The 26940-nt window shown below is 38.6% G+C and overlaps 1 protein-coding gene across 4 annotated transcripts in view; it reads left to right on the top strand.

Annotated features, from left to right (window-relative positions):
- kazna (kazrin, periplakin interacting protein a) overlaps positions 1 to 26940 on the top strand; it is a 294446-nt gene that overhangs the window by 196183 nt on the left and 71323 nt on the right. For all 4 annotated transcript variants that reach the window (XM_041798665.1, XM_041798666.1, XM_041798664.1 and 1 more), the window contains exon 4: positions 18376 to 18483. In XM_041798665.1, coding sequence (XP_041654599.1) covers positions 18376 to 18483 — 108 coding nt within the window. The remainder of the gene's footprint in view (positions 1 to 18375; positions 18484 to 26940) is intronic.

Raw genomic sequence — 26940 nt, 5'->3', positions numbered from 1 at the left:
AGTGCCACGTCACTTCCCACTTTCCAGTGTGACCGTGGCCCCATTTTGGGGAAAACAAACCCTCTGCCTCTGCCTGTCAACAGCTCTTTCACACATTCATTAACTTATTAAACATATTCAAGTGATGTCGGTTTATGGCATGGGCAGTCATTCTCTTTCTCCACAGTGACCAACACTCACGTTTCATTTGGGGCTAAAAAGTCAAAATATTCTGTTCACGGTTTATCTAAATATGAACACATTTAGAAACAAAACTGCCGTCAGTTCACAGACTGATCCGCCGCCCACTTGTATCTCTCTCTGGGCAGAGTGGACCAGCTGTTCCTCCACCACACACACAGTATGTAAAGTATCTGAAGTTAAATTGAGTTACATCAAAGTTGCACCTGCACAGGTAGTCTACAGGTGTCAGAAAAATGGATAATGCGTGTACATGGCGCAGTATCCTGCTTTCTTTCTTTTGGAGGTCTCCAGGTAGCAGAACAGGGTTCCTCAAAACCAAGATACTGGAGTGTCCCGGTTTCTGAAGACGTATATTGTACATGCTCAGGTTACTCAAAAAACCTGTCAGAAACCAGGGTACTCAAGCCCTGTAAACACAGTCACTGAATTTAAGCCTATGTATATGAGCCACAGCCAGCTTTTAAGATGAAAATAATAGGTATTCAAAATGCAGGTTATGAAGATTTTATGGTATGAGTGCTTAATACCAAACCAAAATAAAACCCATAACCTTTGAACAAGTGGCACCTACTCCACCATCATACCAGCACTTCTTTTTCTATAAGCATGATGCGTTATAGTGTTTAAGCATTTTTCTGTCATTTTTACTGTGTTCACTGTTTCTGGTTAACCTCTGCACTTACGTGGAAAAAATGTAGAATTTCTTAGTCTTTATGTACAGTAGTTTGGAAATTCAGTGCATGAGAAAAGACAAAGATGGACTAAAAGAATCAAATAAAATTTTACCATGACGCAATAAAAGCACAGCACTGTCATTTTAGCCAATACGTTGAATAGACTTGATTTTTTTAAGGCCAGTTAACTTGTTTTGGAAGGAGGATTTTTATAATGCTTTCAAAGTGCAAACTGGAGTGAAGTGAAGACTTTGGTTTGAAAATCAATGTTTTTGCACAACAGAAATATGTATTTGTTGCTTTTGATTTAAATTTAGACAAACTCTGCTTCCCTTAACTTAACCTCTTACCTAACTATGCGTGTGTTTTCTGTAAACCCCACAGTCAATTTAGAGATTAGGGTTATTTAAGGAACATTATGTTGCATGCCAGAAAAGCACAAACAGGAACACAGATGTGTCAGCTGAAATAGTGTCATCAGCCATCAAAAAGATTTCCTCTTGTGTCCACCAACTCTGCATGGGTCACATTTCCACATTGCACCCTCCCTCATGCAGAAAACTATGAGCATCATAAACAATAGGCTCACTCATCACAGAATCCATTAATTTGGCAGCTTTCTGTTCCTGTCTTGTTCACATATTGGGTTGGTGTTGTTATCGTGCTCCGGTGGCAGTTAACTGTCATCACTCAATATTGGCTGTTAATGTTCGCCTCATTTGCCAAAATCTGTTTGAGAAGACTGCTCTTAGAAGCCTCTGTGCTTCAGTCTGGTCCAGTATCTCCCCATTATGGTATTCCAGATTTAGTGTGAAGATAGCTGAAAAGTGAAAAACATGAGCAGAGGCTATCCAAGAGTGAGGCCAATAAATTGGACCAGAGAAGAGACTGAAGTTATGAGAGAAAGGCAGAGCAGAAGGTGAGTGGACACTGACAGACAAGCAGAAAAGTAATGAGTTGAGAGCTGGAGGCACAGATCTTCTACAGCCAGCTGTTGAAAGACAAAGTAAGGAAACAGATAGGAATTTGTCAGGTGTCAGTGAGTCTCAGAGTGAAGGGAGAGAGTGGAACAAAGAAGTGCCTCAGCTGATCACCGCTCCTCAGAGGGATATAAGAATTGTTACTCCCTGAGATGAGTTTGGGAGGATGCTGCTTTGTGTGATGATGCTAAACTTTGATGTGTATAGATAGCGTTCAAAAAAAATGAAGGGATCACATAATCATTAACCTTGCAAAGCAGATGGATATTCCTGTTTCCTTGTTTTTCACTGGCGAATCCATCTTGCAAAGCTCCCATCTGAACCATTTGGGCCCGGTTAGAAAGTGACAAGATCAATCAGCAACGAGGGGCAGTACTTTCAGGCTCAGCAGAGTCGTGACGTAAATAAGCAGCAGCAAGAGCTGGTGCAGTTATGGAGGAAGAGATTAGCGTGGATGCTGCTAAAGCGCCAGTTTTATCAGAACTTGACGACATTTGTTCATTAAAAGAAGAACAAAGAACAGCAGTGAGTTGTTTTCTTTTCAAAAACGACAAAAGTCGAGTACTTTCATGTCTATAGTTGCCATGTTTCGCGTTATTCCTCAGTAGCTGCGCGCACAACTTGATAGCGGCTACATCATGTGTTTGTTGCTCTGATTAGGTCGTAGAGATGTGACAGACAGAGCGTTCACGCAATCACACTCTGAGTTTTTTTCAAAGCCTCTGCCTTTTCTCAAACATTTACTATTGAAGGTTTCCCATCCTTCTGGCGTGTCAGGTTACATAATCATCACACTGTAACTCCAAGTCAATCCCACTTCTGGGATATTAACCTGTTCAGTTAGGATGCAATACTGATTGTGAATCAATTTCACCTGCTGCTGTGCAAACGGGACAGACAACAGGTGGAGGAGAGGCAATTAGCAAGACAACCCCTAGAAAGGAATGGTTTTAGCAGGTGATGACCACAGACCATTTCCCTCTCCTCATCCTTTCTCGCTGATTATTTCCAGTGACCTCTCCTCTAGTGGTAGCATGAGGAGGTATCTACAACCCACAGAAGCTGCTCAGGTAGTGCAGCTCATTCAGGATAGCAAATCCATGCATACCATGGCAAGGTTTGCACACTGTCAAGAGCATAGAGGAGACACCGGATACAGTACACCAGAAGAGGTGGAGGGGACCATAGGAGGGCAACAGCCCAGCAGCAGGACAGCTATCTGCTCCTTTGTGCAAGGAGGAACAGGAGGAGCACTGCCAGAGCCCCACAAAATGACATCCAGCAGGCCACTAATGTGCATGTTTCTGCTCAGACTGTCAGAAACAGACTCCATGAGGGTGGTATGGCGACCACAAGTGGGGCCTGTGCTCAGAGCCCAGCACTGGCATTTGCCAGAGAACACCAGATTTGTCATTGACTCCCTGTGCTCTTCACAGATGAGAGTAGGTTCACACTGAGCACACGTGACAGACGTAAGAGAGTCTGGAGAAGCTGTGGAGAACGTTCTGCTGCCTGCAACATCCTCTAGAATGTCTGGTTTGGCTGTGGGTCAGTGAAGGTCTGAGGAGGCATACCCTAGAAGGGCTGCACAGACCTCCATGTGCTAGCCAGAGGTACCCTGACTGCCATTAGGATGAGGTCCTCAGACCCATTGTCAGACCATATGCTGGTGCAGTGGGCCCTGGGTTCCTGAATCCAATCAAGCAGCTCTGTGACATCATGTCATGTGTCCACTTGAGACTGACTGCAGAAGTGTCACACAACATCTTCAAAAGCTCACTTTTATTGTAGAAATCAGCATACAGTCAGGGACGAAAATATTGGCACCACTGGAGTTTTTCCAGAAAATACATAATTTCTCCCAGAAATTGTTGCAATCAACAAATGTTTTTGGTATACATATGTTTATTGCCTTTATTTGCATTGGAACAACACAAAAAATCTGAAGAAAAAAGACAAAATTGACATAATTTTACACAATCCCAAAAAATGGGCCAGATACATGTTATGCATAACGGCATGGCTGATTTGACAATCCACATGTGTTGTAGCTCTTTGTTGCTGGATTTTAGACCCACATCAACTTCTCCCTGTTGTCTGTTGGTTGACTAAAAGTTGGTTTGAGACAAGGTTTCAATCTGGCATCCTCTATTGAATAGGCTAGATATGGCAAATGGATGACATCACTAAGACTTTGTTGATACTTTTTACAGTCTATGATAGGCATGCTTAGTGCAGCTGCATTATTCTTTAAGGGAGAGGGAGAGCGGTTCATCTTAGATGGACCAGGATGTACATCTTACTTCTTTAGCTTGATTTAAACACATAATAATAATAATAATTGCTACAGTATTAACATAATAATAATTGCTATAGTATTAACAGGCCAACTTAAAGATCATCTTTTTTTTGCTTAATATTCAGTTAAATAGACATTTTAATGAGTTACATGGTAAATGGACTTGAGCTTGTATAGTACTTTTCTACTCTAACGTTGTTCTACTCATAGCGCTTTAACGCCCAGGGCCACATTAACCCATTCACACCCATTCACTCCACATTTACACACTGATGATGGAGGTTTCTACAGGGCGTGACCGTCACTGTCAGCAAATCCATCCACATTCATATTTGGGCTCGGCTATATGTCCTAAAATGTATATATATATCAAAATCTTATTTGTTCTTTGCTGTAACTGTATTTTTCGCAGTATTGCAAAATTTGAAGGGATAATACCCCCTTCTACCCCCAAAACAAGACAGCAATGCTCAGTTAGTCACCTGGCTGCTGTTACATGTCAGAGCAAAACAAGTAACTATTGTATGCTTTTCTTTTTCTTTTTTTTTTTTTTTTAAAGGTTTATTTTTGGGCATTTTGTGCCTTTATTTGATAGAGGAGAGGGTAGTGGATAGAGTCAGAAACAAGGAAGAGAGCTGGGGAGAGACATGCAGTGGGGGGCCTCAGGCCGGATTCGAGCCAAGGCCGTCCGCGTACATGGGGCGCACTTATCCATTCTGCCACCTGCGCCCCGTGTATGCTTTTTTTTTTTTTAACTGTTAGGTGTGGTTGCTTCTCCAGGGTCTGCAAATATCTAAGAATCCATTGTGAGTTAGAGCGTCTTTTGCAGAGGTGTCCAGTAACAAAGTACAAATACTTCATTACCTTACTGAAGTAGAAATTTTGGGTATCTATACTTTACTGGAGTAATTATTTTTCAGCCTACTTTTTTCTTCTACTCCTTACATTTTCACACAATTATCTATACTTTCTACTCCTTACATTATAAAAATAGCCTCGTTACTCCTATTTCATTTCAGCTTGTTTTCATTGGCTTGGCATCGTTAAAAAAATGAATCCAATGTGTACAAAGATAGTGTCTGTAAAAGCAGAGGGAAAGGAAAAGTTGGGCGGTGTTTGAGCTGCTGGGAGGCTTTTAATGTGCAACAACACACAGCAACACATAGACAAAGAATAGAAAACTAAAATCAGTAAGAAGTAATGAGTTGATGGCAAAGTATTTCTAAAGAGAGCTAAGTGCTTCAGTGCTGATACTTTGAATATTCTAAGATGGCACTTAAATGTAGAAAAATATTTGAAATTAAGAGCAGAACAATTCATTTAAAAAGCTTCTTAATGTAATTAAATAAACTGTTGGTTAAAGGCCTACCAGGACTACAAATTCATGTTCATAATTCTGTTTCTTTCATTAAAGACTCGTTTATGAGAACTTGTTAGAATTATTATTTTCAGCCTGTCTTTCTGATATTTCTGTTCTTTAAATTTTCTCTTCACTTCGGCAACTGAATGGCTTCCATTATTACCATTTCCACCCCCTCTGTCAGCACAATATTCCTTGATTGATGACCCTAAAACCTCATCAATTATAGTCTTTTTCTCAGCCATCTCCCCTTTTAACCTTCCTCTTACGTGGTCTTTAAGCACTGCTATTCTGTGTTCCTTTCATTTTCTCCTTCTTTGCTACTTTTTTCTGTTACTCTCAGTCTCACATGACATATGTGCTCTCATTAATTCACTTTCACTTGCTGACTTCCTCCTGTCTGTCCACTTTCATTCATCTTTACTGGCAAGCTTAGCCTCTGGGAAGATTCCCGGCTGCTCTTCACCACACGCCACAATCTTTGTCGTATTGAAGGAGATGGTCGCGTAGGGTCACAAACTCGGAACACAAAACAAGAGATATTATATAATACCTAATGTGTAAATGTTTGCCTGGGCACTGAGAGCAAAATCAGCCTCAAATTCTTTCAGATAGGAGCAGCTCACATTTGTCAGGTATTAAACAAGATCAGATTGGTTGTATTTATTTATTTTTGCATTTGTTCAAGCAAACATGGCATGTTTGAGGTCATCAGTCTGTCCGTAACATTCCTGTGAATAAAATATCTCAGTAAAGGCTTGAGGGCATATCTTTGTCCTGTTGGACTGAAGGATGATTATATTTTCATGTGGTTGTCTGAGGTCAAGATGACTGCAGTCTGTTCAAAAAAATATATTTAAGCAACTCAAATAAACTCTTGTTCCATTTCCATGAACTCAATATCTCTGTGATGCCTGGAGGTGCTGTTATTACATCTGGTTAAAATAAAGTTTTTATCAATAAAACTACCACAGTCAAGAACAATTAGTGGATGGTTCCCCCAAGCTGACTCCTTAAATATCTATTTTTTTCTAATGTTGTGGGAAGGGTCTATTGGCAACCATTTGCAAACCAGATAAACAGAGAGCATGAGAATGAGAGAGAGATTTTTGTTCACATGTGCACTTCTGGAAACTTCTAGACATTTATGAGCAGACTGCACCTGAAATCTTCTTGACTTTATTGTTGTCATATTTACCTCTTAACGAGAGGCTCTCTGTGTGGGACAGGAGGAAGGCAAGATATGACATAGAGACGTCCATACAGAAACGGCAAACAGGGCAACAACATCTGATCTTATAATGACAGATATTGCAAGTGTAGAGTACAAGAAGCTTTACTGTGTGTACAGCCACTCTCCAGTTCCATTATATAAGATCATCACCACTGTCCACTCTTGTGACGTTTCCTAAATACTATTTCCTGTGTTCTCACATCTGCTCAATCTCACTCCACATGGAAGCCCCCCACATGCAAAATATATATCCCTGGGAATTTCCTGACAGCTGAATTTTTCACCCACATTTAACCCAGAATTTTCCTGCCAGGCCCTCCTTGTCCATGTGCTGTTTTCACACATTTAGAGACTGGCTGGAAAAAATCCTGATAAAGTCAGGGGGTATTAGTCAGCTGTTTGTGATCAAATATGCAGCTCCCCTAACTTTGCATGGCAGATGGATATGCCCGTTTCCTTGTTTCTCACTGGTGAATCCATTTTGCAAAGCTCCCATCTGAACCGTTTGGGCCTGGTTAGAAAGTGACTCTTCTTTCTGTGGTACCTGCATGGTTTATAAAATCTACTGTTGTATTTCTTTTCTTCTGGTGTTTAGTTTTTTTTAATCATTATATTTCAAAGTTTCCTAATAACTTGGTAAATATCAATCCATTTCAAGGTTTTGCTTTCAAAGAAATACCAAAGATGTTCCCGTGGTGTAAGATTCAATCTAAGCTATCTAAAAAGTGTGTGTGGGGTGTGAGTGTTTGGGGGAAAACATACATGCACAAGCTTTCTTTTGAGTTAGAGACATCATCTTGTTCTATTTTGACTCTTCTGTGCTAAAACTTCTAAAAGACAGCATGACGCTAAATAAGATTTATTCAGGTTTTTAAGATACGTAAGACTTGAGGAAGGGATGAAAAAACTTTTGACTGAAAAACATTTGCAAAAATAATCCAGGACCAGGTACTCAAGATGGATTTAAAAAATGTAAAAGGCCTTTAAATCATAGGGCTAGTAACATTAAAAATACACCAACCCAGAACAGTACATCCTGAAGAAGGCGCAAGCTGATACACATTGGTGCATTTTTAATCTTTCTAACCCTATGAATTAAAGGCCTTTTACATTTTTCAAACTATCTTGAGTGCCTGGACCTGGATTGTTTTTGTAAATGTTTATCGGTTATTGGTTTTTCCATCCCTCCCAGGAATCTTACCCTTCCATGAGCACCAGTGGTGTGAGGGACATCAAAGCACTCCAGTTTGTACTGCTTTTTTTAATACCTAAGACTTAATTTAAATCATGTTTCACATGTCACATTTAGTTGCATTTTAATAGGGTGTTTTCACACCTATAGAACATGGTCCAACTCATGGGCCAGTTTGTTACAGTGTTTCATAACTAGGACAAGTTTAATCTGTGTTCACACAGGGACATTTATAAACAGAGCAAATTGTGCAATAAATGATTCTGAGTTACAAATTAATCTTAAATAAATTAAATAAGGAGGAGAAAATTATGTCACATTGATCTTGATCAGCTTGATAATGCTACCATAATAATACACAGCCTAAGGTCTGTGTGTGGGACCTGCTCTATGTTTATTCTCTTTGTGAAAATGATCAGAAATCAGATCAGCAGACCAGATTAATCTTAGAAAAAAAAACACTTCCTCAGGTCTTCCTGTGGCTTGAACACATCTTTGACCAGTTAGAGTAGTTAGTTAAAACAAAAAATAAAAAAAGCAAAATGCAGTTAGATCAGATCGAGGTCAGTTCATGTTCTTACTGCAAACAAACTGAAACCAAAGCCCAAATGAACGTGTGCATAGACTCACTTTTTCAATCAGATTCAGTACGGTTGTTTGTTCTGCTCGTGCGTTTGATAACTCAGAAAATGAACTCTCCTTCTTCAACCAAACAAAATAGGTTAGGTGTGGAACACCCTTAGATACAGCTATGACTATAAAGACCATCTACCATCTACTTGCTCTGTATGAAATATGTTCAGAAAAATAGTTTTGCATTGATGTGTCTCCTTATGAATAAAAACACGACTGATTGACATATCTTTCTCTGTAAACATATGGTAATCTCAGTGGCTTATGAATGCACATTATGAATTGCTTTTGGGTTATCATATTAAGTAACACTTAGCAGAACCAAATGATATAATGCAAAATTCACTAATGCTAAAGCCTGATATGCATCCAAGGCAAGGGAATGTTAAAGTAGAACAACAGAATAACCTTCTGAGAATACCACACTTTAATACTATACATTACCTTTAAGCCATAATTGCTTCTAAAAGCTGCTTATAAAACCCATTTGGTGTAGATACCATTCATTATACTTATTCTGAACAAACTGAGGAGTGTTGAAGACAAAATGTTTTCAATGTTACCTCTAAGGTTTTATGCATAATTATGTGTGGGTAATTCCAAAATATCTACATATTCATTCTTGAGGCAATTTATTTCATTAAGTGTCATCAGTGTCTCTGTTCTCTGCTGGAACATATTTTGTTAAAGTGATGTGCTTTTTTGTTAATTCCCAGGGTGCACTGCATTTAACTTGTAAGGGTTTTGTTTTTTAGAATACTGTACCATTATGTTTGATTATAGTTTAACAAATTATTATTATGGATTTTGTTTTGAAAAAAATGCAGTGCACTACATTGCTTAAAGAAAATGATATCAGCATAATACTGACTTTTTAATCTTAATCTCAGCACTAAATCATAAAGCCATTATTAATTATATTAATATTAAAAAAGAATACAGTTATTCCTTAATGATTAAAACATGCTTTCCTGTCAACGAAAAAATCTATGTTAATAGCACGTGAATGTTTGATCTGTGAAAATGACCATAGTATATTAAAGACTGTAATTTATCATCACACAAACACTATGCACTCATTAATGAAATAATAACTGCTGTCTGATCTAGTTTTTGGCAAACACATCCACACACAATCTCTTGCTATACCAGAATTGGTAAGAACATACTTAAAGTGATAGAATCCAGTTTATATAAATCTCAATAAATCAGATCCACATGTGCTTGGCTGTCAAAAGAAGGGAGTTTTATCACATTTCATTACCTGATCTGAGCTGTCACACAGCTCTCCATCTCTTGAAGTGCTTTGATTCCAGGGACAAGTGTGTTGTTGGAGTGGCCATGCTCAAGCCTTTTAAAGCTTTCTGCAGGCACCTGTCTCCTGTCTGTCATGAATCTAAGCAAATGGGCCATTTTTCACTCTGCATACACTAGCAATGTGTTCTTTCCTCTGATGGCCAATGTAAAAATGGCATTCATGTGCTAACAAAAGCCCACTCCCCTCAGTTTAGTCTCTCTGGCGGCAGCTCATTTTTTTCCTTACACTAACTAATAACATCCCCAGCCTTCATACTCTTTGAATGGACTGGCGAGTGCATTCAGTGGTCTTTAATTTTAATATGAATTGACAAGAGCTGTCCTGAGATCTAGGATGGTTAGCGGGGGTGGCTAACGTTAAGTGTTAGCTCCACACAGTCACTCTCCTGGTCCATTAGTTTCATTTATTTGCTGGATATTTATGGGGCACCTTGGATTTGGGTCTTAGGGCAGGTGATGCAAAGGAGGAAAAGCCCATCCGGGCTCTTGTTGATTAATGCATGAATACTCGTGCTTTATCACAAGTCCGGCAGCCTCAGGACAGCAGAATGTCAGTGCAATTAAAGAGGGGTGGCAGATGTAAGAGAAAGAGAGGCAGTGCCTATCAGCAGACTGCAGACCAAGCCAGGGAACACGAGCAGCTCAGTGAAGGTTCCAGCAACACGTCCTATTCATTCCTTAATCACCTCCACTCCTCATTAAGGCCTTCTTTTGTTCCAGCCGTCGTCTTCTCCTGCGCTGTGCCAGCAGATATAATATAGCATGCTCAGAAGAGAGAAGAGCTTGGGGAACCCCATTAAATGGTGACAGAGGAAGGGATAAAAAATGAGGAGGGGGACAGGAGAGGTGACGCTGGAGTGGTGGAGTCAGTCAGCTAAGAAGAAGAGAGGACTCAGGGGAGAGGGATGGTGACAGGAATGTGAGAGACTGAGAGAGTGAACTGTCCGACCATGAAGACAAGTAATTCTTCTGGATGCTCCCTTTAGGAATGTTAAACACTCACCTTAAAGAGGCTTAGGGTATGGAAAGTCTTGTATCATAAGCACACAGCTCATTACAGCTGTGAATGCTCTCCTCCACAATTATCTCCAAAAACATGACAACTGTAACTTAAGAAAGTAAAGTATAGCTTCTTATTGTATTCAGTCTTTCTATAAATTACTCAGCAAGATTGGCTTCATCTTGTTGTGTAAGGATATCAAGGTCTTCCCCATAATGATGTTATTGTGGTTAATGTGGGCCATGGCGTAAACTCATCCTGAGTGGATGAACTTGTCAGGAAAAAGGAGGGGAAGAATTGCCATCATGTTTGTTTTAACAGCTGAGAACTTAAGCAGCCGATTAGCCCTTGTATCATCCCCACAGTGTTTTATGAGATAAGAGGGATAAACATGGTAACAAGTAGACTGCTGGTAGTTTATCCTGTAGAGACAGACATACAAACTTATGCTGATAAATAATTATACATACCACCTCTGTTAATTCAAGAAAAATAAGGCTACACACTAATAATATCAGCTTAAACAGGGAAATTTAATAAGACTTACTTTCAGTTGCACCTACAATAATGGAAATACAGCAACAGACAGACTAAGGTAAACCAAAGCTTCAACAGCAACAAACAACTCTGTGTGCCTCAGTTTCAAAGTTCATCTTTTGACTGACTACTAGATATTTGGATCCCCACAACAAGCGTCTAGTTGTCTAAAAACGCAAACAATAAGCTCTGTAGTTTAAAGTAAATCTCAGTCTCGGTGAGTCAAAGAAGGCTCTATTGCCTTTATTTGAAGAGAGAAGTTTATTTTGGGAGATGTATTCCTCCCTGACAGTGATTTCTGTTTCATCCCTGCGGAGATGAGGAACAAAAGGCCGTTGTTGTTGACAAAGGCAGAGTCCTACATTTAAGTTCTACTGAAACATTGTAGAGTTTAGCATCAGACTCCTAAAGGACTCACTAGTCAGGTAGGGTCACTGAAGACAACACGTTTGTTGTTGTTGTCTCTGAAGAGAACAATTTTTTATGGTAGGAGAAAGACAGCATGATAACCAGGGGAGGGGAAGGAAGCTCAGTTTAAAAGCTTAATCACAACGACACTTCACACCCATCCACTCAGTTCTGAGTTTAATTTAGTCCACATTATCTTATCTAAAAAATTAAAGAATTAAAAAAGGACGATTGATCAGACTTTCCATATACATTTTTAGAATTGTTGGAACAAGACAATGGCATGGCTTTAAATAGCATGTCCAAACAGAAAGCAATACGAATTCTAATTAGACTGTTACAAATACATTGAATTCATACATATACCGAACTGACAACGGATGTTCAGAAATATTGTACTAAAAACTCACCAACAATATTTTCTGTCTGTCACATAATTCCTCCTGTGTCGGATTTCACAAAGAACTCGCTTACTTAACCTTACTTTTAAACAAAAGTAGTATTTTATGGTTAGACAGAGCAACACCAGTCCAAACATTATGTGTCTCTGTGTCTGCTTGCCTGTGTGTGAGTGCATTTATTGTTGAGTAGTTATTTATTCCACTCTAGGTCGTGTTTTCTATTCAATACTTACTTAATTTTTTATTTGACCAGTTGTGATGCTATCTGCACTTTTTTTATTTTTATTTTGCTTTTGGTCTGTCCTCTCTTGAACAACTTGTCAAATCACAAACATGCAGGCATGTTTAGTAAGGAAAAAAATAGAACGGACTCAAGGTGTCCCTGCAGTCTTGATCATAACATGTCGCTGACTTCATGCCAAGGCTTAAAGCGCTCTTATCTGTTCAGAATCGTGTGGGCGTAAAGACTGCTATCACAGCCTCTGGAGCAGCCTCTGGAGCAGCATTAGCTATCTTTGGCAGGTTTTTGGATGCATTCTATCTTAAAAATAGAGATATAATCATCAGAAGTTGGAAAGAAAAGGTCAAGTTCTTGTCTGAAAGTTACAAAAATAGTTTTCTTTACTTATCTGACTCTGTCTGTGCATGTAGACTCTGTTATGGATGCCATCAGTAAGATAAGGATATTAAAAATGCACAAGGTGTACAACAGTAGTTCTGTCTCAAAGCTAAATCACTTCTGTTTAATAACAGCAGAATTACATTTTGTGTCAGTTCTATGCATAGCTTATCCTTTATCAATCGCTCATTTACACATAAGTATGAAAATAAAGAAGTAAAGACAGAGCTGATAAGAGTGGCTGGAACATTATTGTCCCCCTGCCTGGAAAAATCAACTTTCCCCCATACTTCAGGCAGTTCAAATTTGTTATTTCCCATGTTTTTGTTCTATAAAATTTAAAATTAATTTATTGAAATAGACTTTCTTTCCATACCAACCTGCTGTTCCACCAATCTTGTGCTCCATAATTACAACCAATAGTACGTGTATCTTTTTTTATGTGCAGACATATATACTCTATGATCATTTGTCAAAATGAAAACTCCGTATGGCAGACATCCAAACATGCAGTGAGATGAAGGCTGAGGTTTTTTTTGTCAGATAATAGTCCTGCTGGCTCGTGAGGAAATGAGGAAAGAATGATGAGAAAATGGAAGCAGAGAGAGGAAATGATGCTCTTATCTTAAATCCTTTATAGATCACCCCAAATATGAGTTGTACAACAGGAGGTTTATAGGAGGCTTCACTTTCATTCAAGGTGCAGCGAGGCAGGTAGGATAAGCACAGACCTAGAGCATCAAAGGAGATTATGTTTTTGATTGTTTCTACAGCTCTTCTCTATTATCAGCCTCTCATTCAGCCTTATTCTTCCACTCACTGTCTGCCTGTCTGCTTGATGCAACTGTCTGGTCTAGTTCTTGGACTCTGTTGGGCCCTGATAATGAGTATTAGATCAATATGAGAACCTTGGATGTTACCTGATCCAAATATTTATTGTGATTTACAAGCACATTAATTCAGAGGTATAGAAGATGACCCTGAAGTGATCATAATTAGAAGTCTGTCTCAGTTTTCCATTTTCATTGCTCTTACTTTACATGTTTATGCTAGCACACGACTGCATACAGTACTTTGAGTTAAACCACTTCTGAACAGTAAACAGACAGATTAATACAGTGCAAAACCTATAAATAGGTACTTCATGACTGAGGTTTATTTGATTTTAGGCTGTTTAAGCATTAAAAAACATTAGACCGCCCATTTAGCTAACTTACGGTATGCGTTTTTTTCTCATAGTTTAATCTCCATAAAGCCTAATTTACAAACTACAACAGGAAAAACTACCAGCATTTTATTTCCTTGTCACATTTTTGTCGTAATATCAGCACAAAGTATACAGTGTATGTAACTGTGTTACATACACAGGGGTTAGAAAATGAAGATGTAATGGAGTCTTTAAATGTATAAAGTGGGTCTTGAAATAGGTCTTAAAAAGTATTAATTTAATCTCAGATTTTCTCTATACCTGTGTTATGGAGGCAAATTGAAATCACACAGTGTACACCTGGCTTAAGCATCCCAGTGCTTCACACCTGCAGGAAATTTACATCTTAAATTGGTAGCTTCCTGATGGATTTAGTAAATGCCATTATCATGTGTATATACAATATGCATAATGCACAAAAAACACACACTTAATGTGTATTTACACAAGTAAAATGAAATAAAAATAAATGCACACACATATTTTTTTAATCTGCAGAGTATGTGCCTGTGGTCACTGTTTGTACTTTTCTTGGCAGAACTGACAGGAAACATTCCCACATGCTTCCTGTGCATTTGTGAGAAGAGCAGCTCCTTATTCTTGTTTCTGCTGTTCTTTGAGTCAGCCACTGGTGGACCATTGATGCTCAGCATATTTACATACAGTTGAAAAGTTTTTTTGTTGTGTTAATTTATTTACTCTTGCATATTTATATTTCAATCCAAACCAAACTAGACAAGGCATTCTGTGCATGCCCCACAGTGTGTGCTCTGGACTTTGAGTCAGTGTAGCATAAATGCTCATTCAGCAGAGGTGCCATTTTCATCTGCTTAAGGTTATCAACATAAGCTAGAGGGAATTCAGTTCAAGAAAACAATGTGTTTACATTAAAAAAAAAAAAGGGTACTTAATAATGGTTTAAACATGAAGATCCAAAAACATCTGCATGTAGGGAAAAGTCAGAGAGGGGGGAAGAAGATCTCACCACACTATGTATTTACCATTATCTGGTGTTTTATTTATTAACAGTGTGTATAAAAGGCCCAAGGGATTTTTGACCAGGTTGCTTTTTTTTTTTTTTTTTTTTTTTTTTTTTTGAAAAAAAGTTTAGCAAGGACCTCAAGAAAGAGCTTCACAATTTTGCAAGTGGCTTCAGTAAATAGTTAACTGTCCTGGAAACACAAAAAATAAAACCTTGTGTTGAAATGATACCATCATGATAAAAAAAGGGAGATTAGGCTTTTATTGGAAACAAAACAGCAGAAGGGCTGAGATCAATACCTGGGAGTAGTGCTGGGCGATTCATTGAAAAATAATCAAAACTGACATTTAGAGCCAATAACCGATATAAACCTGCTGTGTTGGTTATTTTGGTTTTGTTCCCTTGTAAATCTCTCTATTTTAGAAGAACACCACGAGAGAGAGTCATGTGACACCACCCCATCCAATGCTTCACGGAAGCTCTATGGAGTAAAACTCAAACTGCGGGCTGTTTTAAATCAACTTGCCATTGAAAACAAATAATGACGACCCACATTTAATGCATGTGATTAAGATGCATGGAGAGGTATTTGGCTGGGTAGAGGTGAGGTGCACTTCAGGAGAGAAGGAAAAATACTGATACACTGGAGGATAAAATGTGTTCCTTTAGGCTTAAAGTACGCCTCTGCCCATGACAGATCTACTTCTGTCTGCACTGTCCTTATGTATGTGCCTGCTCACACTGTCTCTGCATTGTGCAGTCTGCATGAGAACATGTTTGAACATTATTAGATTAATTTCTACTTTTATTTTTTGTTTGTCAGACATGAAATGGTAAAGCCTCTGTAAGTATGTGAGCTGCAGTTAGAGGTATCAATTTGCAGCTCACATACTTAAAAAATCAATTTAAAACTTGAAAAATGCCTAACCACAAATACTAGCTAATGAGGCAGTGAGAAAGAGAAAACCAAATGAAACAATCATAGTCAATATTGGATAATTAGAAATTCCTCCAGGATTAGGGAGAACAGCTAAAGAGCACGAAGCAGACAACTTCTCTGTTTCTCTGATTTGATTTACTAACCTGTTACAGTAAACCATTTACAATAAAAAGAATATTAACGTCTGTTTCTTTCTGGGACAGGAGTTTAATCAAGATATTAATTTTATGTATGATCTTAAAGATATTTTGATTCTTTTTTGTTTTATGTAACAGGTCTAAAATAGTTTTTTTTTTAACCATAAATTAAGATAAAAGTAAACAGTAAATTTTGAGAGGGATATTTATTTGATAAAGAATAAGGAATGGCTATTTTGCTGAAACTTTTCTCTAAAAATACATTAATTTTGCTGTCAGTACTAAGTGGTGTAATCTGTCTCATTTGTGATTCTTTTTGCCATAACAACAGTGTGATAAACCATGCTGCTTGTTAAAAAAATAGATGATATGGGGCGCAGATGGCCCAATGGTTGGGTTGTGCCCCATGAACACGAGCGGCCTGGGTTCAAGTCTGGCCTGAGGCCTCTTTCCCACCCCCACTCTCTCACCCTTATTTCAAACTCTTTTTCTTTCAGAATTAAGTTATTTCTTTGAGTGCATGCAATCTTTAATCAACTTGGGCTCTCGAGCTGCTCTTCAGTTCATATTTTGGTTTCATCCTGACTCTGTTGCAATCAATAATATAGAGTCTCACCTGAGTTCACTTTGTAGCATATTCTCCTGCTCTCCTCTTTTCAACTCCTCTCTCCATCAACATGAAGCAGCCATCATGGTTTATTCATTCTCATTTCATGTAATCCAACACCTCTCTTCCTCTTTTTCTCTTGCTAAGTTTCTCTGTGTTGGTGAGGGTCTGTCAAGGGCACGGTGCAGAAAAGATAAAAAAATTTCATGAGGCCACTGAGCAGCAGCAGCTTGAAGCTAGAGCAGATAAGAATGCACTGTGAATTTTTACATTATTCAGAAAAGTGACAACTATGTTCCTGCTGCCAAAGGCTGCACTGTGGGCAAGTTTAAAAAAATTCCCCTTTTGCGAGGTGTTTGGTAGCAGAGTGTTCTACACAGCTTTAAAAAAAACAACCCTCTTGTGCTCTTAACAATCACCTTTGCAGGGGGCAGGCAGCCAGGCTGTTATTTGTTGCTCTGTAAAGTCCATCATTTAAACGCGTGATGACTAATCTCAACATAATAGCTCCAGACGTAGACCTCAAGCTCTTCAGACACATCTGTGCACAATTAGCGCAAACAATTCAACCAGTAACAGCTTCTTAGGTAGTGGGTGGTATACTAACTGAAGAAAAATGAGGAGGAGGAGGAGGAAAGAGAGAAGCAGGGGTGGAAGAGTGATGTGGTTGCTGGAATGTGAATTTAACTGAGAGAGAGTAAAACAGATTCTCATATCCTTTGATTTTTTTTTCCCCTCCGCCAACTACTTTTACTCAAAAAGTGGCACTTGTAACATTTTGGTGACCTTTTGCAAACTTTACTTTAGAATAAAACTCCAGGCTTCAGTGGGCCTGGAGGACTGCAGAAGTGGACTGCACATGTTGGAGCACCAAAGCCATTTCAGCTAACACTTCTTCTGTGAGCTGACCTGGAGCCATGCGTTCAGTATGCATTCACCACTAGTGAGGCTGGCCAAAAATGTATTTGAAACCACTGAACCTCACCAGAAATCAAATCACTCTCTGGTCATAAAAATGCTAATATTTATATGCAGCAGTCTCCCAGAGTTGCCACTGTGTTTGGGTGCCTGCGTGTGTTTATGCTTGTGTGCTTTTGCCACAGCAGAGTGTTCACGCTTTCCCCTGAGACTGTGGCTGTGCTGATGAATGGTAAACTACTGTTGAATTAAGCAAGGAGCTAAAGTTCATTATGCGTACATTGAGAGGGATTTTTGATGTGCACTGCATTAATTATTTTGTTTCCATAATGTTTTCATTCTTTCTGTGCAGGGTAGAAAAACTTAATCTGGAGAGGAATTTAATTTAGAATCCATTCTAGCAGTTTGGGTCTACATAGTTTTCCCTCTATCTTTCTCATTTTGCTCTTGTTATCTCCTGATTAATGTTGAAAGATTTCTGGAAAACCTTTTCTACTCATAGTCTAAACACAAAAATACAAGTTAGATTCATAGTAATCCACAGGCTTTATCTTTAATCTGTCAAGCACATCATTTTCTTTTCCATGGATTAAAGATTAAAAAAGTAATGTCTAATTTTTCCACCCTCAAATTGTACTCAAAAGAACATACATTAGGGCTTTCTTTTGTCTTTGTTATCCCTGTACATCCATTCTTTCTTATGTTTTCTGTCAGGGTAACCTTGTTTGCAATTTGTTTTCTTCTCAGATCCCTCTTCCCAGCCGAGACAGAAGCCGCCGGCCACTGACCCCTGCTACAAGACTGAAATCAGCAGTTTAATGGACTTTAACTCTCCGGATGCTTCCCTAGACAAAGGTAAGGCCTGATTTGTTCTGTTGAATCAGAGCTGGTTGACTTAAAAGATTTTTTTCTCTGCAGTTCCACATTGAGAGGATGTTTTTCAATGTAGAAAAACAAAATCATACATGCAGAGTATGCACATACATTGATGCACCTGCAAATATTTATTATATGAGAGCTGCCTTTGAGATGCAGGGTATTTATAATGGACAGACCAGGATTCTCAAATTGAGAGATAACAAGAGTCGCTAATGGTAGCCTCTACTGCAGTCAACTCCTCATGCACCTGTTTGTGGAGGAATGAGCATCAGTTACTAGTAATTTTGCAAACTGATGCTAATGAACCCTGCAGGTGTGTTTCAAAAGCATCACACAGCTTTTTATTTGATCAAGATCTAACATCAGGATCTAACACTTTTTTTACAAAACTGATGCTCATTTTTAACCAGAAATATGATCTCATGTTTGCATACTGACACTGACACTTTTGTCCTTCATAATTTTCTTTTTTTTTTCTTTTTTAATGGGTTACATTTGTTGTTTGGTGGGTTTTTTGATTATTCAGAACAGTGACTGCAGCTCCCTTTTCTCTCTCTTCCTCTCCCCTGCACTGAAACTTCACTTGAACACATTGTTGTGCCCATTGTGTAGATTTTAACCATGGGACATAATAGATTGGACACATTACATTATAGCTATAGGTGGACCTACACACTGCAGTTATCATCTAGAACTTTTCTACATAGATTGAGTATGACCTCTAAAGTTCTCAAAAAAGTAATTTTCTCATGGGTTAACCGATTTGCTCGGCATGGAGGCAATCAATTTCACAAATTACTTATTCTTGCAAAACCTCCTCCTGGGTGTCTAGATGAAGGGAGACAGCAGTCTTCAGGAGCCTTGTACTGAGCTAAGAGGCTGACTTTGCCTCTTTAACAGCTTTCTTTTACTTTGTTTTGTCATAAACATGCTGTTAATGGAAACAATGATTTACTTTTATGTAACTCAACCTTGTAGGGCATCAACTGCTGGTTTTACAAGCTGGCTCTTTCATTCGAACAGCAGAAGCTAGTTCCTGTTTGAGAGCAAGTTCCTTTTTTACATTTTTACATTTTTAATACACATTAAAAAGCCAACTTGGTGCCAAACAAAGAGCTGTTATAGATCCAATAAACCTGCTGTTATTACTGGGCTAAGAAAAATTTTCCTGATCTCTTAGAAAAAAAAATGGATTTCCCAGTACAACGATTGAGGCTCCATAGACATCAGCCATGGAAATGAAAGCAAGATCAGGGTTTATAGTGCTAAACTGTCCTGATCCAAACTGGATTGTTCAATGGAAACGGACCACACGTGAAAGTTGTCTGACTCTTTTCCTCCAGACTTGAGACTGGGCCTTTAAATTCATGTGTGCCTCTGTTTCTTTGGTAGCTTGAACTTTTGCATGAATGTGTCACTACTTTCAGGACTCAAAAATAGCTTTATTTAACCTACAGTTTGCACTGTTGACAGAGCCAGTAGTTGGAAAAAAAAGAAAAAAAATGGCATTTCAATAGTGCCAGGAGTTCTTTGCTATGACGTGACATCATCTGCAAACAACCTACAGCCTGTGCAAATGACCTTAGAAACACAAAATCATCCCCACTGCTTAATCATTCAATTTTTTTCTCATACAGTGAATTACAAAAACAGCTGTTAAAGGTTTGTGTGCTCAACTTTGTTTTTGTCAATTGGATTAGGATCCTACAAAACAGACTCAGTATGCAGAGGCCTTAATAAAGACTTATTCTTGATTTAGGCATTGGCATTGAAGCAGGAACATGACCATAATTGACCTCTGACTCTTGGTATTATGTGCAGTGTCTTTTTTTCTTGGTTTGGGTTCTTGCTGCATGATTGGATGAAGCAGCAGGATAGAGATTATTCCCCCACTGCACTGTGCTAGTATCCAGGGTGGAAGTAACAGTATGAGCTAGGCTCCCTGAGAGAGTTGAATGTATTTCTTGTGTCTTTAAGTTTGGGTTTGATATAAATGTTTTAAAGTGGTTTAAAAAAGGGGAGAAAAACTGGCTGGTTAATCCAATGTTGTGAAAAAGTTATTAGCACAACAGCAAGAGGTACATGCACTCTACTTCAATAGTCTTAATAAGACTGTCAGTTTCCATGTATTGTCTTATTTTCCAATCAGTGGTTATAATAATGTTATTTCTTCCACAACTATATAGTATATATTCTATCAGCTACAGTGAGGCACCCTCAAAGGTAACTCTGCTGGTATTCAGCCAATACCCATCCTGAAAGCAGCCTGTAAGCTTTAAAGTCTTGATATATTTCTCAACTCTCCCACCAGGTGGTCAGACTGATCTCACATTAGGGTCAGCAGCTATCCATACAAACACCGTTTGAGAAGTTTATCCGTAGTCTGTCTTGACGGTCCAGGCCTTTCATGACAAAAGCCTCTTTCAAGGACATAGATTCTTGTAGAGAGGATCAAAGCAGCTAATGATGGCACCAGTACAAATGCATCTCTCTCACTGTGGATCCTGTAAGGCTGCCAGCTCCAGTATGGATCTCTAGTGTCACTCAGGGAGCCCCCAGGGGCCTTTTCCTCATTAGAGTGTCCTGCTTAGGGGTCTATTTAGCTGCCAGTTTCTCCTCTCTCCTATTAGTGTCTGTCAATGTCATGATGCTGGTGAGGGAGCTAGCAGGTCACTGATTACAATAAAGGGAGAGAAAAGGCTTTTTGGCATTTGGGTTAACTAATTTTGGAAAAGATAGACTGTTGCCTTACATGATTGATCCACAGACAAGAAATGATGTTTTACTAAGTTCCACTTAGTTGAATTTATAAGTATAACTTAATTATAACTCCAGTTTCAAACATAACCACTACAGTCCTTACCACCTTAATGCAAGTGTGCAGTGTCAGTATTTCTTACACAGCTGCTGATCAGGGGTCAGCATCTGTGTTTGTTTATTATCAACTCTCTGCCAGTGCTGGTAAATGTTGCTTTTTTCCTCAAGCTTTCTATTCAATGTGCTTTCTTCTTGGAAAATTAGGAATCTAAAACTCTTGCTAATATTTGAAACAGTAGCTCTAGAATTTTATGCTGATGTGCACTAAAGCAGGCTTCTAATTTAATCTCAAAGAGTGTAAGGGTCAGGCATTCGACAGACAGAGGAGAGTACGAAGATTTGTATTTTATTATTTAGAAAAAAGGATGAATAACAAGAAAGAGTAATATATCAAAATGATAAGAATGAAGTTGAAATACAATGTTGTTTTTGAAATCAAGATGTTGAGAGATGATACACAATATCAGAAAAAAATACAATTTTAAGAATGAAATCAAAATGTTGTGAAAAATTAGAAAACTACAATAAAGCTGAAATACAAATTTATGAAATAACTCAAAGCACTGAGGAAAAAAATAAGTCAAAATTGAACCCATTTTAACACAAGATGATGACTTCAATTTCAAAACTGCATATCAACAACATCCTCAACAGTTTTGCTCTTTTTTCTCAAAGTCTACAATAAAAAACAGTTTCCTCCTCTTGTTATTTCTCCCTCCTGCCAGATCCTAATCCTCTTCCATTAAAGTCTTATAAACTAAAGCATCAACTTTTGGTGGCAGAATTTGTGGCTGAAACTTAAAGGGATATTACGGTATTTTTGAAGTTGGGTTGTATGAGGTACTAGTAGTGCCATTAGCCTCCAGTGATTTCAGTGAGCCTTGCTCCTTTAAATGGGACACACTTTGGGAAACAAGACTATATAGCTCCTCAGATGGATGTAGCTGCTCTGCATAATTTAACAAGCTTAAAACTTTAAAGATTCCAAAATGTCCTTTTAAGACCGGCTGCCTGCTAAAAACAAACAAATGCAATATTTATAGCTGATTCAATTTAAAAAGAGTCCTACAGAAGGGCTTAAAATTCCATTGCTAGCCGTATATATGATATTATAAAACATATCTTTTTTCATCATCATAAGCTCAGTTCAGACCAAGGATTCAAGAGACAAGTTGAAACTCTTTACTGACTGCTTTGCAACATTCTGAAAGCTTGTGAGTTCACCTTGCTGCAACAGCAGAAGACGATTTATCACAAGATTTTGCAATGCCATGCCATACCCTGTCGACAGCTCTTTCTTGGGACCAATTTCATCCTACAACAGGATAATGACCAAAAACATCCCTCCAAAATGTTTTCGAAATATTTAAAAAAAAAGCAGTCAGTTGGAATTCTGACTGTAATGGAGTGACCAGCACAGTCTCCAGATCTGAACCCTATTGAGCTGTTGTTGGAGCAGCTCAACTGTATGGTACAAGGAAGACTCCATCAAGCCAATCCATCTTGTGGGAGATGCTCCAGGAAACATGGGGTGAAATCTCATCAGATTACCTTGAAAAACTGACAACTAGAATGCCTAAGGTCTGCATGGCTGTAATTGCTGCAAAAGTTGTTGTTTTTTTCTATGAAGGTAAAGTTTAAAGAACACTGTTCATTGAAATCATCATTTCTAACTCTGACAATGTCAGCATGTCCAATTCATTTGCTGTATTTCCTATTCAGACTAATTTCAGCAGTTTTTCCATGGAAAACAAGAAAAATTCCAAGTGATCCCAAACTTTTTAGTGGCAGAGTAGATCAGTGCCTGTGGCAGGGCACACTGGTGTGCCTACTGGCAAGTCAAGGTGTGTCTTGGGAACTTGCAAAACCAAATACTACCACTGCATTTATTCTAAAACTTTAAGTTTTTGTAACATGCTTTAATGAGGCCATTTGGACATAGACAAGGTGTGCCTTGAGATTCTGGCTTGATCTTAGGTGTGCCTTAAGCAAAAAAGGTTAAAACCACTGATCTAGATCGTCTTGACAATACACAACATTCACAGTACAGAAAAGTGAACATTTCCAAAATTCAGAGCATGATTTTGCAATGAAATATTCATGTTCAAACAACCATGCATTTGTAGCATTTACAGCATTTCAAAACAAGATTCCCCCACTTCACATTTATCTGTTTGCAACATCCAAAAGCCAGCTGTTTGTGATCTGACAAGCACAAGCTGTTGTCACAGGTTGTCACAGGCAACATTATCAGACGGTGAGGTTTCTGTTTAGACAGCTGCAACTGCCCAGAGTGACATTCTAAAAGTGACTTGATTCAGCATGAATCTTTGGTCAGATCTGGATTTTATGATTCCTGTAGAAGAATTTGGTATAGAGCAAAAAAATTTGCACTGTGAGGCAATTGTCTTCATATCATCCAAAATGTGTGTATAGATGGTATAAAGTAATATGTTCTTATGTCTTGGTTCCCAACCTGGGGTCCAGGACACCCTTGGGAGAGAGGGCGCCAGAGATTTCAGGGTCTGTCTGCTCTGAGGTTATGAGAATTAGGTTCACTGAAACTTACTCAAATCCTGATAGAACACACATAAATGGTTCATGCATGGGTTTTTGGTAATAACATTTGTGTTGTTTGCTATTTTGTTTCGCTTTAAACAATGAAAATAATTTAAATTGGTGTGTATTTATGACAGCAATATGTCACTTTTTTCGGGTGGATCCTGGAAGGGGGGCAGTTCTTAGAAATGTGAAGGGGGGCTTAATGGAGGAAAGGTTGGGAACCACTGTTCTAATGAATCATGATGTGGCTGCTTAGCTGACAAATGCATTTGGCATACAGTGTATATTCAATGCCACAAAACAGTCTGCGTAAATAAATTGTTATCATGAACCTTAAACAATTGGAGTAACCGGTATTTAAATTTATCCAAGCAGAGAATGATGTACTGTACATTGCAACGCTGACTAAAAACAGGAGAGCAGGCTTTTACACAACAGAAAAATACTTTCACTAATGGTTATCTGAAACATGAATGGGGTTTTATTAAAAACAATCCTAATGTAATGAACTTTATTGATGTGTTCATTGGGTCAGAAAGCCATGTTTGTTTCCACGTACTGTTGCTAAGGGTTGCAGTGCAGAGCTGATCAGATAAACACTCAAACATTGTTTACATGGAGCACCCTATGAGGACATGGGCAGAGAAGAAAAAAGTGGGTTTGTGTTGGAAACAGAAAGTTGTTTGCACCAGATATTATCTTATGTACACCAGAAACCAGGTGCTCATTAAAGGGTGATGCATGCACACAGGAAAGTTTCTCTCAGTCATTAGCAAATGCCATAAGAGTGACAGGATTAAAAGATTGGATAGTTCAATAGTCTTTGGCTCCATGAGCTGGAGATATATTGAAGAGTGTCTCTTGTGCATGCCATACAATGTATTATTGAGGTAGAAAATCTCTAATGAGTTATCAACATTTTCTTGAGAGCTCAGGACATCTTATGAGCAGGGTCTAGTTTCTAGTGTGCCCCCTATACTTACTTTTGACCTGTCATGCCTGGATATGGTTGTGGTTGACTTTGCTTGTGATCATTATTGGAGATTTAGGTTAATAAAGTTAATTTATATTGTTACAGAGCACTAAAGGATTTTGTAGGAGTTGTTTTAATTAGTTTTGTTTCAGTTATTAAGTCAAAAGAGCAGATATAGTGATGATGCCATTGATTTGAACTTTGCAGTGCAGATATCAAACTCCTTCACCTCGAGCCAGCTGCTAGTTCGAGAACTGTTGTCGTTTCCTGGGTGCTGTAAATGTGCAGACTCAGGAAATACACACACACACACTAACAACCCCTGCAGAGGCCAAGGCCACGTGTATCACCACAAGTTTCATTAGGATGAGAGCAGGAAAGGCAGACGCTGTGGTATCAGCAAATTCATCTCAGGTCTGCAATAAGAGAGACACACAGAGAGAGACAGGGAAGGAGAGGAGAAACAAACGTAAGCGGCGGGCACTGTATCATTATGGAGACAGGTGCTGCTTCTGCACATTAACTGGCTGTGATGTCATGAGCTGGGTGAATATTTTGGCATGCAGGCTGGTTTAAACAGGAAGGTCAGGACAAAGAGGTCGGACAGGATGCCCAGGAAAAAAATGGGATTAGGAGGGAGGGAGAAACAGAGAGGAAGAGGGGAATAAGGTCGAGAAAATGTGGTGCAACGTGAGGAGGATGAGGAGGAAGACGAGGTGAACACTGCAATAGAACAAAGTGTTGCCTGCGTATGTTCTCATCCAGAGCAAAAAAAAACACAGTAAAAGGGAGCGTACAAGGAGAGAGGCAAAAATTATCTAAAGAATCACGATCAGAAAAGAAGAATGCGAAAGTTGGTGTGTGTTAGTGAGTGTATGTGTGCGGTGGCCTCTGCTGAGCTTCTCATGTGCTGACACTTTCCAAAACACCTGCCCTCACTGACGCCCTCTTATAGCTATTGGAAGAGTGGCACTTAAATTGCCTTTAGCAATAATACTTCGACTGCTCCACTGTAATTTACACACATCAGAAATAGCTGCTCATAGATGCTCAGACACATTGGCCATGGTTGAAATGTTTTATTATAATTCCATTTGATTATTCCAAAATGTCATAATTACAGATTCTTTGAGTTGTCAGAGTCACAGTTTGTGTTGATGGGCCGACTTTGTGATGCAAAATGTTGTTTTCTCACACAACCAAAGAGAAGAAGAGACAGAAAGGTAATGCAAGTTTGAGACTGCAGGGAGTATTATCATCAAAGACGTGTAATTAGAGTCACACACTGTGTATCCACCTGGAAATTCATGAAGTCACACAATTTTTCTGCAATATTAAAAAAAAAGCTTGTTCCTGTGTGCTTGAGTTCATCCGTAGACTTGCCTTTCTATTAGAGGCTTCTGAGATGTTAGAATTGACGATAAGGCCAGAGCAGGAGTCTGACTCTGTGCACTCTTTGTCACTTTCTATCTGCTTCATTAAAGAGGCCTGTCGACTAAAAGGTCAGAAAGTCAAAAAGTTGTTCCAAATTAGAAAGACAAAACTTTAGAGGCCTTTAAAGGAAACACTTTTTGCTCTTCTTCTCTTTTATCCTGTAGAATTCAATCAGGACTCACCCCCATGCATAACACATACAGTGCTTAACAAATTTATTGGACCAACTGTCATATTTGTCTCAAAGACCATCCAGCATCATGAAGTGCTTTAATGCGGACTTTTATTTTCAGTAAGCTCTCAGTGTTTTATCATTTTGAACAGGAATGAGTGATTTCAAACTGAATTCACCCAAACTTGAGCCGGCTCACTGGGCTTCTCTGAGAAGTCAGAAATTAATAAAGCAGAACATTCAACCACTAAAACTAATGTTTCTGTTCAGGAATGCAAGTAAATAACTAGAATTTGAAATATTAATCAAGAAATATTAATGTGCTTTACTATTTTTTCAGTATTTTTGTACATCAGTAAATTTGAAAATTCATGGATAACAATAATTATATTTTAGCATTAAAAATATCATTTGGGTTAAAGAGCTTCTACATATTGGTGTATTAACCACTGCAGAAACATAAAAAAATGATTTT

Source organism: Cheilinus undulatus, linkage group 11 (assembly GCF_018320785.1).
Source record: "Cheilinus undulatus linkage group 11, ASM1832078v1, whole genome shotgun sequence".
Classification (NCBI taxonomy): Eukaryota; Metazoa; Chordata; class Actinopteri; order Labriformes; family Labridae; genus Cheilinus; species Cheilinus undulatus.
The sequence above is the reverse complement of the archived record's forward strand: the minus strand, read 5'-3'. Positions and strand labels throughout refer to the sequence as shown.